This window comes from Tetrahymena thermophila, assembly GCF_000189635.1.
Source record: "Tetrahymena thermophila SB210 genomic scaffold scf_8254776, whole genome shotgun sequence".
Classification (NCBI taxonomy): Eukaryota; Ciliophora; class Oligohymenophorea; order Hymenostomatida; family Tetrahymenidae; genus Tetrahymena; species Tetrahymena thermophila.
In genome coordinates, this window is record NW_002476534.1 from 14312 (window position 1) to 29803 (window position 15492).

Below are 15492 nucleotides of genomic sequence, written 5' to 3' on the forward strand. Positions count from 1 at the left end.
AAAGCTTAGCAGCAATGAAAATACCAGAAAAATACTACAAGAATCATCCAAAAAATGATCTGAAGGTATTTTTTCTACCATTTTAATTAGCCCATTTTTAAATTTTGATTTGATTAGACTAAAATTTAATTTAACAAAATGAGCATAAAATGATATTGTTCTTGAAAAAAGTACGACAGAATAAATCGCATTCTAAAATATTATAATGCAATACAGAATAAATTGATTAGAGATTTTAGCTATTTTGAAATAATACATTAAATAATTAAATAATTTTAAATAATAGCAATTAGATGATATTCTTAAACTGAAGGAAGATAGTGAATTCATTAAAGCGCTGAAAAGTTTAAAGAAAAACACAGATTATATGAATCGTAATAGCATGTACTAAATAGCTATGTTGCTTGATAGGTGTGACTCTATCCTATCCAAAAACAATGATTTGCAAAATAAGAAGATTAATGATGAATCAATAAATACTTAAATTTTGAAATTTTTAGAGTGGTCTTTTGAATATAATAATTTCTATAAACTCTTTTGCTCTTTAGAATATGTGATTTTTATTTTAGACAATACTGACACATTCAAGAACATGTAGCTCTGCATTCGCATTTGCTAAAGTTTAGTCCGCTTCAGCGACGAAAGCAATATTAGCTACTAGATGATCCCTTAAAAATTCATTTATAAAGAAAAGTTATTAGATTATGTGAAGTTTGCTTGTCATCATGTTAATATTTTAAATGGAAAAGGCATAAAAACCTTATAAAAAAAGGATAATAGCACAGTTAATTAAACAGGCTTCTAGTTAAGTGAGATTTATTATGATGATCCTAGGATAGAAATTCTTAAAAACAGAAAAGATGTTTAATCTGGATTCAAAGAAAGCGCCCTTAGAAAAAGTTCTGTCTAAGGTAGAATTCTAAAATTAAGTACTGATGTAACTGCTGAATTAATTTAAAATAATAATAACCCTTTGGAATCTATGGTGTAAGATGAAGTCAATCAAACTATCTATGAAAATTTTTTCACTTAGAGCCATTTAAAATCTATATACTTCTCTACCTATTCAGGAGAGTAGCCTTACAACTTCAATGAATAATAAGAAAATTCAGAAAATAATAATAATAAAAATACATATGCCCAGTTGTTTGAATAATAGCCAAATCAAAAATTATAAAGCGAATAAACATAAGGCAAAGAATCTGACAAAAATGAAATTAAAGATATAGAGTTAAGAATAGATGCTTTAGATTTTGAAAATAAAAATTGTGCTGAGATAGCTTAGAATTTAATCAAAGAAAATTCTCTTAAAGTAGACATTAACACTTCTGAATTTTCTAGAATTAGAGTAGCTCTTATGTATTTAAAGCATAGAAACAATCTCAAAGAGAGAAATCAAATGATTCATTATTTCATCAATTCTTTTAAAATTTTAAGTAAAAAATATTATTTTATTTTTATAAAAGGAGTTAAACATTTTCAAACAATCAATTCAGTTGTATTATAAAATGATTAAATTAAAGAAATATTATTTTCAATCAGTCAATCAATAGATAGATAGGATAATTAATGTTAAATATAAGTAAATAGTCTAAAATTTAGAAATAAATTCAGTAGAAACTTAAATAAAATTTAAATCTTATATTAAAATTGAAAATAAATCAAAGTTGAATTTTTATCAATAATTTGAAAAAAGAAAAACATTTTGAATTAAAAATGAACAAATATGAAAATTCAGTTTAACTAATTCAAAATTATTATAAAATTTTGAAAAATAGAAGATAAATTATTTTATTTGTTGAATCTTTTTTAACTTTTTTATTAAAACTTTGTTCAAATATTTTTTTAAAAATATAAAGTTAAAAATAAAAATTCTGAATAGCTGAGCGCTTTCAATTCAAATGAATTGCTTGAATAGTTGGTTAGCATACTTTATTTAAAAAGCTGTCCTAAAATTCATGCTAAAATTATTAGATTTATTAGATATTATTTTAAAAGCTATATTATTCAAAATTTTGATTTTTTCAGGTAAATATTAAATGGAATAGCTACTTTAAAGTTTGATGAAAGTGGAGAGAAAATAATATTTGATTAAGAGCAACATGAAGAATATATATTACCTATTGAAACTGCTGTGAATTAAGATTTTCAAAAGAAATTTATTAGCATGATTGGGGAGAAATATGAAAGTGCACAAAATATCAACTATTAGTAATAAATTGCTGAATATATTATTAAAATTGCTAGCAACACATCAGAAACTATTTCAAGTAATTAGGCTTAAGAAATAGGAAAAAATATCAAGCTAATTTATAGTTTCTAAGTTGTTTCTAAGGCTAGATAGACTTTAATAAATTTGATAAAAAATGAATAAGTCAACAGGCAGTTCTAAATTTTTGAGAAATATATCTTGCCTCAGCTTTTAATTCATTTAACTTACTGCAAAATGGCTGAAAGCTTGCAATATTTTGATGCTAAGTTGAATTAATGGAAAAATATTACTAAAGAAGATTATTACTCAACAATCAGCCTCTACTTAAATTGTATTAACAATATTTTTAGAAACTCCTAAAATCTTCGTGGTAACTAGACACTTTCAAGAAAAATATTGCAAACAAATATATTTGAGATTTTGATAGACACTTTGAATTACTTCCATAATTTAGATTTCTTCATTAATTCTCTTGTGTTTGTCTATAGATTGATTAATGAATAGCCATAATTGATGAACTCTCTCGTTCAAAAAGGGCTTATCAAACTGCAAGTAGATATTCTTGAAAGAGAAGAAATTCCTCAAGATATTACTCAAATTAAATCTATTATTTAATATATGATCATTTCAAGTATAACTGAGGAAGGCAAACTCATCATAACTAATTCTAAAATAATGTCTAAAATTTTCAACATTTTTACTTAAAAGAAGTATGTTGATTGCCTCACAATAGCTTGGGTTTAAGGTGATCCTAATAATCAAAATCCTTTACTTTAAATCGCAGAGTACATGGCAAGAAATATTCGTAACTTGGAGTAAAACGCACCAAACGAAAAACCTGTTATTATTGATCTCATCATCAAGACCTTTGAAAATTTAATTAAACAAAAAGATAAATTCCTTGATAACTTTTAAAAGCATATGAACAAACAACCATACGATACAAATGATCTTGAATTTAGTGTAAAATAATTTTTAAAAATATTTTAAATATTTTTAACATTTTTTAATAATAAAAACAGATTTAAGAATATCCACAATTCTCCTTTTTAATTGATAATTTTTGTAAATTTTACTAATCTTTATGCTAAAAAGATTAGTATTTTCAAAAGCATTCTGAACATTATTAAATTTATTCTTTGTTCTTGTAACTAGTCAAGTTCCCAGTTCTTGATATGGTAGATACCTACAGTAAAAAAGGACTGCTTGGATATATGATTAATATTGGGCAGTTTATGGGACATAAATCTTTAATTGAAGTGCATGCTATTTTAAAAAAAGAATTTTAAATGATTTAAAAAATGTTAGGATGCGAAAGTGGTAGCTTTTAAGGGGTTAGAGATTTATAAAGCGTAATTCCAAATGAACTTTTTTACAAAACAAGCACTTTAGATCACTAAAAGGTATTTGAAAATCCCGATCCAGAATTAGTTTTACCTGTCTAGCTCTTCAATAGCTTAAACTTTGTTGAGGGACTTATAAGAATAATTTACATAAGTCTTAGATAAAATAAAGAATCTAGTAATTAATTTTAGCAATTCAAAAATTTTTATTATATTTTTTACTTATTAATTAATATATTATCTAATAGAAATCGACCCAGAAGATTTTGCCAAAACTGTAAACTAAATGCAGTAATTATATGTTATATTAACCAATTAATAAAACAATGAGCTCATGTACAATCTCTAAAAGAAATATGAGTAAACTTTGAATTTAACTGACAAAAAAAAAATTGAATCTGAAGAATGTGAGTGCATTGATCTCTATAATTAAACACAAGGAATGGATTATTAAAACCATTAGGCAAATATTTACTTTGCTATGAGAAGCATCTTTAAGGCACTTTTGCAAGGAAAGACCAACATTATTAAGGCTAACACATAGTAAGAAGTTTATGCTAGGGCCATCTAAAAAGTTATACAAAATATTAATCACTTAGACGAAACTGAAATAAATAATTTAAATAAATTAGCAGAGCTAAATGTTAACTTTGGTCATATCATACTTTTCTTAGACGTTTATATTGACGATGCTAAGAAAAAAGGAGTGTTCTAATAAGAATATGTTATTGACTTAAATTTGTTTGCTTAGCTTTACGAGCTTAAAATTTTAGATAAACTTGTTGACCATATTAAAATGGCTATAAAAGCACTTTCATAATATCGCTCTAAGGATAAAGCATCCAATTTGCATGATAAACTTATAAATTCCACCATGGTTTCATTAACAGAAAAGCTCATTTATATTATTAGCAACATTTTCATCACTCATGTTGATATATCCTAAGATGTCTATATTAATTCTAATAAATTGTCTGATTTAGGAATAGAAAATATCCTAAATGGAATTAATTATTATTTCATTGAACAATTTGAATAAATTATTTCTGAAAGCTTAGTTCCTCTTTAATAAGAAACTACATTCATTCCTTTAGTAGAAGTTTTATTCTAAAAAATAGTAAAAGTATTTAATCTTGTAGGAAAAAATGCTCCATTGATCATCGATATTTAGCAGTCCCTTCTAGAAAAAAAGAAACTAGAAGAAGAAGAGAGAAAGAAAAAATTCAACGCAGATGTTAAATAGCTTGAAGAAATGGTAGATAAAATAGATTCTTTAATATTTATTTAAAATGTTAAAAAATTAAAATTTCATTATTAAATTTTTTTGAAAAAAGGGTTTCCCAAGAAGAAGAGCTATCGAAGCTCTTAGAAGGTGCAATAATAATATTGATGAAGCAATAGATAACTTGGCTTCTTAAAGATTTGGTTTTGATGGAAATTAAGATTAAGGTGAAGAAGATTCTGAATTTGATAGCTTTTAAAATATAGGAAGAATGGCAAGAGGGTTCTCAACTAATGCTGTTTAAGAAATATAAAAGAAGAGTTTAGATTTAGAATCATCTGATCATAGCGAATTAACTTCACTTCTAGAATCTAATAAATAACATTAAAATGAATAAAAAATAAAAACTAAAAATTTGCAGTGCCTAAAAAATAAAATTTAGGAATTTAGAGAAAGTACCTCGCATTTGTTGTTATCTAATATCTTAAAATTTGATAAATCAGAATTATTAGTCTCTGATATTATATTAAAATATTTATGTGATAGAGGAAACGAAGAAGAAAAAGATAAGAATATTTCTCAGCAACCTCTAATGAGCATCCCTGATAACAAAGTAGCTCCATCCACCTCTAATTACGAAGTTGTTCAAATTATTTTATGGAATTTCAGATATCTAGCAAATCAATTAAATGACTCCAAAAATTCTATTAAAATATCAAATAAAGTTCTTCCTATAGATTACAAACCTAAAATTATACTTAACATAGATTAAAAAAGCGGATAAAGTCCCATCATTTTTATTTCTTACTTATCTAGGATACTCTTGATACTCACAAAAATAGGTCAAAAGTCTCTCAAATAAGTCATCTACAAGAATGTAAATTATTTGCCTATTCAGAATAATTTATTATTTTTCATTTTTTTTATTCATTTGTCTATGTAAACCAATAATTTTACTATTTTGATTGCCTTATTGATTTAAGATAAAAGTAATATTTATTTTAAAATGAATAGTCTCTTGGTCAGGAAATATTTAAATTCTGTGGGGAGGTAACAGAAAAAAAGATTTAGAATGAAAACTTAAGCGAATAAGATTAGTAAGTAGTTTAACTATTCTTTTTGAGAAGCATAGTATATGCACATAAATTTGTAGAAAATTCAAAGATATGCAATAATGCAAGCGTTAGCAAGAAAAATGATCAATCAATATCTTCACTTTAAGCAAACAGCAATAAAGATGATTCAATGCTTTCAAAGAACTCTAAAAAGAAGAGCAAAAAAGAAAAATAAAAAGGTGATATCTTTGAGGAGCTGATTAAATTTTTATAAAAGATTCTAGATATATCTGTTAATTTAAATGAAAACAAGAAAATAGCTCTACTAAACAATAAAACTGTTCAAGGTATGTTATATTTATTGTTCATATTTAATTTTTTATTCATTTAATTTTAATTTTTTTAAATATTAGGAATAATAACAATACTTACTTAATTATTGTAGAGGGATTGGAAACAACTTTCTAAAGAAATCTATGATTCATAGATCTTAAATTATATTTTGAAGTTGAAAAATATTGGCAGTTTAGATGGAATATTAGAGAAATTATGCCATTTATATACTTTGGCTTTGAATGATGAAGAAGTTGAAACCGTATCTATAGAGGCATAAATCAAATAATTCTTCTTATATCATAAACACTCTAGTTAACCTTAAAATTCTAGCTAAAATAAGCCAAATAAAACTACTGAAGACAGCAATGTTCAAATATTGAAAGAAAGCAATCTGTCTCAAAACAAAGAAGATGCTATTAGAATTCCTCTTGATATCTTCTTGCAAAAGTTTGCTAGCTTTTCATAAGTATCTTGCTTCAAGAACATCTACAACAGAATTTGTACAACAAAAAAAATAGGAGGAAAAGAGTACACTGAACTAAATAAAGATATCGATATCTATAAATGCTAGATTCCAGTTTCTACATCTTCCACTAATTAATAAACTAGCACAACAACATAAAAGAAAAAATCAAACTCTAATTCTTAAAACTCTTCAATAATGTCTTCCACCTAAATCATTCCATCAAGCTTGTTGCTTAACCCATCTAAAATGGATTACACCTCAAATTTTGCATTGAAGAATTAGTAAACATCTAACTTCCTTAACCTGTTGCTTGAAACTTTCATTACAAAAGTAACATAAAAAATATCAAATCATAAGAACTTGAGTAAATAAAAAACTAAGCTTAACGAGTCTCCTACTAATGATAACAAAGGATAATAAGAAAAACAAGAAAATGAAGCTGACTTGTAAAACTCACAAAAAGAAGATTTATAAGAAATAGATGAAGGTGTATTATTATATCTTATTCACTACATCATAAAGAAATTCCCTGTGCTCACCCCTGTTGTTTGTAAATTTAAAATTGCTAAAATAGTACAAAAAGCTCTCCAAAGTGAAGAAGATTGCAATAGCCTTTTATTGACTCCTTGGCAATAAAAGGGATAAATCAATTAAATATAATGTTAAAATCTCAATCAATTGAATTTTGTCCATTTCTTAACAAGAGTTGTCATGAAATATTTCTAGAATTTTTCAAGAGATCTTTTGTTAGAGCTATGTATGGATTCTTTTGTCATGCGTTCATCCCATGAAACATATGCAAATGAGATTCGTAAGCAAGTTTACTTAGATATTTTCACATTTTTGGATTAGCCAAATATCTTAGAATCACCTCAAAGTGTTCATAATTTAATTACTTATAGCTAATTGCACTGCATTTTGCTAAACTTAAAGCAATTTAAAAATGCCGTTGCTTTCAACTCAATTAACAGCTAAATGAATATTTCTTCTAACACTGATTTGGTTTCATACAAGCAACTAAATATTTAATAGTTAAATTTCATAAAGGTATATAACAACATTCTTAGTGCTTTAAAAATCAAGCAGTATTATCAATATGAGAATATTATTCCATTTATCTATCATCCTCTTTCAATTTTAAATCGTTATGCCTTCTAGAATATATTAATTAAAGATAAAAAGAATTTATCTGCTGATGCTAAATATATATATCAAACTGTCAGTGCTTAGTTTATTCCAATTAAATTTGGTAATCACCTTTTAACTAGTAACTTTGCTGCAGAGTGGTAGAAAATACTTCAACTTAGTGACACCTTAAATGGAAATTAATATGATCAGCAAATCTATGAACAATAGTTAGGTTATAACTAAATTGACCCTCTTGATGAGCGCTAAGTAACATATTTTAATCTTTAAATTTATATTTTTTTATTTACATTTCTGTTCTAATTAGCAAAACTTCATTGGAAGATTTGGAGACTTTATAGAAATAGATGAAGACCCAGGTGAATTAGAATTATAAATGGATAATCCTGAATTCTAAATCTAAGAAGAAGAAGAAGTAGAACATATTTTAAGAAGAAATGAGCTTTAAGATCAAGAACAAATTGAATAGGAGGAAGAAGAAGATGAAGAGGCCTTCTAATAAGCTGAAATATAACCAAGAATTAATTAATTTGAAAATTAAATGCTTATCTTAGAAAATAGCCTTTCATAAGACCCTAATCGGTAAAAATTTTATAAAATTTACTACCAAATTCATATTTAAATGTTTACAATTTAAGTTACATCCTTGAGCCTGATATCGAAGATGCTGATGAATAAGAAGACGAAGAGTAAAAGCAAGACGATTAATTTGAAGAAAGTGAAGAAGGTATGAGTGAGTTAGAAGTACAAGGTCATAGAATCAACTAATAGTTGTATGAATAAAATGTCTAAGTTGGTGGAGAAAATGAAGATTAAGAAGTTGCCATTTTAGAGTAAGAAGAAGATATCTAAGGAGAAAATGATGATGAAGATGAAGAAGATGAAGATCAAGATATTGAAGACATTGACGATGAAGGAGATTATGATTAAATCTTTGAAGAAAATAAAACCAATACTTAAAATTCAAGCATAAGAAATCCAAATTTAACAAGTGAGACTTAAGTAGTGGAGAAAGACATAAAAAAATATTTGAAATTTGATGAAAAGACTCTATTTTGCCAACATTAGATAAATCTCGCTCTTTTAGACTTGCTTAAAAAGCTAATAAAGCAAAAGCTTCTAGGAAAGGATTTGAGTACTTTTTATGATTTATATTAACATCTAGAGAGTCGCTACAATAGCTACTTCTAAAAATCAGCAGAAGACTGGAAAAATATAGATTATAATTATCAAAATCTCAACAAATAGTAAAAATCTCGTCCATAGAGAGTTGATGAAGCCAATTACATAGAATAGTATTAGGGTTTAATTAATGACCTTATGCAAAGGTATTTTCATTTTTTCTTATCATAGTTTACTAAATTTGTAAAAATCATTTATAAAACAGAGATCCTTCAGATTCAAACTTAAGAGAGCTAATTAGATAGATAGAAGAAGGCCGTAGAAGCATATTCAATCATGTAGGTTAATTAGATGCTATGAATAATGAATAAAACGATATTTAGAATATTTTCTAACCTCTCTGGGGTCGTATTTAAAGTTATAACAACTTACTTCAAAATCAATTAAACAATAATCGCAGAAATGTAAATTATTTATTTTTATTTATTTATTTATTTACTTATTATTTTCTAATAAATGAAAAATCTTTTAATTTATGTAATTTTTTTTAATTTTCAAATAATAAAAGTTAAATGAAGCGGCACAAACAAATGAATAGCAAGAGAGAGAATATAATTAAATGATGAGAAACATGAGAGATATTCTTATTTCTGATGCTGTTGAAGATGTTCTACCTAATTCTTAAGGTCAAGATTAAGCCGTTGCTTAGTAAGAATTAAATGCAGAGAATAATAATTAAAGCATAAATAACCAAGCCAATAACAACAATAACAATGAATCAAGTAACTAGGTAGGTGAGCTAAATGCAAATTCTATAGAATCTCCTATTTTGTCTCCAATGTAATAGGAAAGCTCTCCTTTAAGAGATTCATAACCTAATTAACCAGATATGTTATAAGTTTAAGAATAAAGTCCTCAAATATAAAATTAATAATAGCAACAAGAATCTTAAGCTGCTTAAATGGAATAAAATCTTTAAGATATATTGTAATAAGCTCTAAGTTAAAGCTTGTAATAGAATGTACAGTAATAAACTTTGTAATAAAATACCTAAGCACTTAATTTACAAATGGCAGATTTTAGTTCAATTTTAAACAGCATTTCTACTATTTCTAATACAAATAATTAATAACCTCAATAGTAATAATAGTAAAATCAGCAACACTCTTCATCTGTTGAAGTTGTTAATTAGCTTAATTCATAATAATTACTCCAACAATAATAACTACAACACTAGTAATAATAACAACCTTCTTAACAAGAAAGCTAATTATCTGATATAATTTTAAGAGAGTTACAAAATTCATTTTAAATGATTTAATAATAAGGAGGAAATAATAATAGTAATTAAGAATAATAAATCTAATAAGGATCATCAAATATTAACTTATAACAAACAAATTTCAATTCTCTTCTTACTAACTTATAGAACGTTATTGGATTGACTTAATAACAATAATAAAATTCCTAACATCAATAGCAAGAATAAGAAAGCGCCGAAATTGTTTAATAGTAGCAATAGTAAGAGCAAGTTTAGCTTTAGTAAGAAGATCCTTAATAAGTTTAAGAGTAGGAAGAAATTCCAGACTTTTTACAAAGATCATTAGCACTTTTACAACAGTTCAATATGGATTTAGGATTCTTCGAAAGAAACTCTATTGATCCTATAATATTTGATTCTTTGCCAGATGATATAAAATTAGAAACAATTTATACTTATCAACCTACAGAGCAAGCTTACTAAGAATAATTGCTTTAATAACAGAGATAGCAGTAAGCTTAACAAAATAATTAATAAGGGAATAATAACAATAATTAATAGGCTAATTAATAAGCTTAACAATAATAGTAGTAATAAGCTCAATAACAATAACCTTAGGCAGAAGAAATGGATGCCGCTACATTCTTAGCTTCTCTTCCACCACATTTAAGAGATGAAATTCTTTTGACATCCACTTAAGAATTTCTTTAGTAAATCCCTTAGGAAATGAGATATCATGCTATTATGCTTTAATAAAGAGGTGCAGCTTATGACAACTAAGAGGCAGAATTAAACTAGTTGAGAAAGAGAGAATAGAAAAAAGCTCTTGAGTAATAACGTAAAAAAGAGGAACTAAAATAAAAATTCTTAAAGATGAAGGAAAGAAGAGACTAGATAGTAGAGGATGCAACTATTGCTCCTTTACTTTCAGAAATAGCTGATGAAGAAGTAATGGAAAGAGTGATTGAGTTACTTTATGTTGGAAGCGAATCCTTTATCAATTATCCTTTCAATTTGTTGACATCATTGCAAGAGAATCCATATTCTGAATATAAAATTTTAGATGCTATGATGTTTATTTTGAGGAATCCATCTATTTTTATTCTTCAAAACTAACAAAAGTAGTAATCAAAAGAGAGTCAATCAAATGGAAAGATTTTCCCACCAAATGAAATAATTTAGAGAAATAAAGAACCAGTTACTTCTTCTAAAGAAGTTTATTAATAGATTGCTTAAAAAATATTATTTTTGTTTTGCAAGATTACAGAGAAGAATATTCTCTTCTTTATTGATAAGGAAAAAGCTGAGTCAAGTTTTGATAGCATTAAGTGTATATCTGATTTAAAAGATATTGCTCTCCCTCAAACCAGTGGCAACAAACTGAGAAAAATGCCATACTAGGATTTAACTTAGTTATTAACTTCAAAGGTAATTTTTGAGAATACTGTTTTACTTGAGTTATTGATTAAGCTTCTCCACAACATTTCTAAAAAGTACTACACTTATTACTTTAATTAACCTACTCTCTCTGACTAGTCCAACGAAAGCAAAGAGACTCAGGCTTTTGATAACTTGAAACTTAAATCTTGCACTAGCACAGATGAAGAAAGAAAATAATTGAAGAATCAATCAATTAAGAGTATTTGCTAAGTTCTATCAAGTGATCATCTATCTAAATCATCAATTAAGAAAATTTCTGATATAATTAATTACATGTGTATCGATGAATTGAATTTAGCAGAATTTATTGCTGAACTCAAGAGCATTATTATGGTTTTCGCTGAGGAAATTAATCTAATTCTAGACGAAAATCTTCCTCCTCTAAGAGTCAATTCTAAAGACCAGAAACCTTTGAAAAGTATTCAAGAGAGTGTTTAAGGAGTTTCTAAGGTAAAAACATTACTTTATTTTGAAGTGCAAACATTTTAATTAATATTAAAAAAATATATTATATTATATAGGTTTAGAAGATGTTTTCGATTATTAAAGAATTATTTGAGAAATCACAGGTTAAAGAAGTAGATCAAAAGCAAAAGGAGCCTGAAGAGGAAGAGGAATCAAAAGAGTAGAGTCACAGTAACAAAAAGGATTAAGATCAAAATTAAGATAAAGAAACAACTTTACAAAAGTTCAACAAAGAATAAAATATAAAGCTAAATAACATCCGTGAAAAGATTCAGCTTGAATTTAACTAATTAGCATAAGATAAATAGCTATAGAATTTATGGATAAATTTATCAGAATTATTTTCTTTGATTGGCGAAAATAATGATTAAGCCAAAACTTAATAGATAGTTTAAACTCTCTAACCACTACTAGAAAGCTTCTTAATAATTTAATTCAACATGCAAAATAAACAAACTGTAGATCCTCTTGTTCAATAACTACCTTCCATTCCTAATATTTCACCCTAATCAAGCAGATACAAATAGTAATTGCAACCCTCTGAAGAATTTTAAATCAGTCACCTTCACTTCAAAGTAACTTATAATTTTTAAAGAAAATGATATTAAATTAAATAAAAAATAGGATGTCAGAGAAAGATTCATGGGATCTCATCATCTTTTTTACTTTGTCTGTGAAAAATCTAAAGTTATTATCAATATTTTGATAAGAGCAAAGCTCAGCGAAATAGCCCGTAGACAAAACTAGGAAATCTAGCACAGAAATTCAAGAGGAATCGAAGATGCTACAATCCTAAAGGAACCTGTTGGTTTAGTCTTCAAATATATTCCTCGTATTATCGATTTCGAAAATAAGAAACTCTTCTTCCAATTGGAAATAAATAAAATCAGAGCAAGCTCACCAAGCAGCTAAATAAGCCTAACAATTAGAAGAAAAGAAGTTTTAGTAGACTCTTTCTATACAATTAACTAAATGAAACCACAAGATCTCAGACAAAGACTTCGTATTTAATTCGAAGGAGAAGAAGGTATTGATGCTGGTGGATTAACTAGAGAATGGTTTATCATTTTGTCTAAAGAAATTTTCAATCCTGGATACTGTTTGTTTTTACCTTCATAGAGTGGTAACACTTTCTAACCTAATCCAAATTCCTACATCAACAGTTAGGATAAGTAATACTTTGAATTCGTAGGTAGAATAGTCGGAAAGGTAAATAATTCAATGAATATCTCTTCAATATTTTTAAATTAATAAATAATTATTTAAAGGCTCTGTTTGATGGATATATGCTTGATGCATATTTCACTAGATCTTTCTATAAGCATATCCTAGGATAGGAAATCACATATCACGACATCTAAGATTAAGATAATGAATTCTATAAGAACATGAAATGGATTGTAGAAAACGATGTAACCGGTTTAGATCTAACCTTTGTGTAATAATTAATTAATTAATTAATAGTATGATTGAATTTTATAAATTTAAATTAAAAACAGATATGAAAGTGATCAATTTGGCAAGCTTTAAGAAATTGAATTAAAACCAAATGGAAAGAACATACCTGTTACAAATGAAAATAAACAAGAATATGTTCAATTAATTTGCAAGCATAGAATGGCTATTAGAATTGAATACTAAATCAACTTCTTCTTAAAGGGCTTCCATGATATTATTCCTAAAGATATTATTTCAGTGTTCGACTCTCACGAACTTGAACTTATGATATCTGGTCTTCCTGATATAGATAGTAATTCAATTAATTAATTGTTTATTTATTTGAGTAATTAACTTATATATTTTTTAAAGTTGCTGATCTCAAAGAAAACACAGAATACCACAATTATTCACAGACAGATAAAATTATTTAATGGTTCTGGGAAATTCTTTCAACATATGATAGGACATAAAAAGCTGCCTTTATTTAATTTGTTACAGGTAAATTTAAAATATTGAGTTTACAAAATAAAAATTTAAATATTTTAAAAGGTACTTCTAAAGTTCCTCTCGAAGGATTTTCACAACTAAGAGGTATATCAGGCTATTAAAAATTCTAAATTCACAAAGCATACAACACAGAAAAACTTCCTACAACACATACATGGTACTTTTTAAAATTAATTAAAATGAATAATATTTTAAAACAAAAATTATAAATAGTTTTAATCAACTCGATCTACCTGAGTATCCCACCAAAGAAATATTAATAGAAAAGCTAAATTACGCTATATAAGAAGGAAAAGAAGGATTCGGTTTTGCTTGATTTATACTACAAAGTAATTATTAAGCTAATCTGATTTAAATGAAGTATATATAGGATATAATTAATAAAATGTAACTAGATTATTTTTAACAGATTATATTAGAAATAAATTATTTTTTATAATAATATTGTAAAAAATACCTCTAATGATTTCATGTAGTTAAAAATTCTTAAAATTAATATATAAATAAATACTAATTATCTCCTGTTTGTTTTTCACACTTTTTATTTTTATTATTAATTAATTAATAAATTATATAAATAAATCCTAATCTCTTTCTATTTTTTGATGTTTTTGCTACAAAATTAAATTTAAATGAATGTAAAACAAATATTAAATATTAATTATTAAATATAATTGAAAAAATATTTTATTATTTTTTTTTTACACACACATTAAAAGAATATCTATCTTTTCTTAAAATTTTTGATTTAAAAATAATAAAATAATTTATGAAATTATAAAGACTAAACCGAATCAATATTTTAGAAAAAGGCTGAATAATTTTTTTTGGTTTTTGTTTTAAACAAGCCAAATTTAAAGGTAAAACTTCAATCCAGTCTAGCATTAGAAGTTATAGACAAATAAGCATATGATGAGGTTAGTTTATATACATATTATAACTGATTTAATTCATCTGGTGTCTTTATCTTGGTATATATATATATATTCATAATATTTATTTTATATGAAGGAATTTTAACTAATAATAATTTTATTAATTTCTTTTATATATTATTTTTGTTATTTTTTTTTTGTTTACTAGGTATAATATATTTAGTTTATTTCGTTTTGTTTCATTTTCTTATTAGTCTTTTTAAAATATTTATTTGATATGGTGGAAGAAGATTAAATTAAAAAATAAATTTCTTAATATGTTTTTTATGACTTAAAAGTAATAAAATAAATGATTAAATTACTAAACAATATGATTAGGTTCCTTTTCTTTTCATATTAAATCAGAATTGATTACCTTAATTGCTTTGTATGTATTTGAGAATATCAATTGTTTTATTAAATATTTTATTTATATAACTAATATTTAAAAAATGATTTATAGGTTATAAAAAATACTCTAATATTAATTTTTAAAAAATATTAGTAATAATTAAAATTAAATCATAAAGATGTTAAATAATTATAGTTTTTTAAGAAATTAA

The 15492-nt window shown here is 25.4% G+C and overlaps 1 protein-coding gene across 1 annotated transcript; it reads left to right on the plus strand. All coding sequences in view use genetic code 6, as the record gives it.

The window, feature by feature from the left end:
- Window positions 1-14: 14 nt before the first annotated feature.
- Window positions 15-14331, plus strand: TTHERM_00161820 (HECT-domain (ubiquitin-transferase) protein; the record flags this gene model as incomplete). The annotated part of the gene is made up of 19 exons (XM_001009910.2): window positions 15-65; window positions 287-1436; window positions 1860-3175; window positions 3235-3733; window positions 3804-4810; window positions 4890-5654; window positions 5792-6179; window positions 6246-8029; window positions 8088-8362; window positions 8419-9108; window positions 9168-9366; window positions 9471-12053; window positions 12125-12643; window positions 12693-13277; window positions 13337-13506; window positions 13568-13818; window positions 13878-14006; window positions 14058-14172; window positions 14229-14331. The coding sequence occupies 19 exons, from the start codon at window positions 15-17 to the stop codon at window positions 14329-14331; spliced, it is 12579 nt and encodes a 4192-aa protein (XP_001009910.2).
- Between the last annotated feature and the right edge of the window lie 1161 nt (window positions 14332-15492).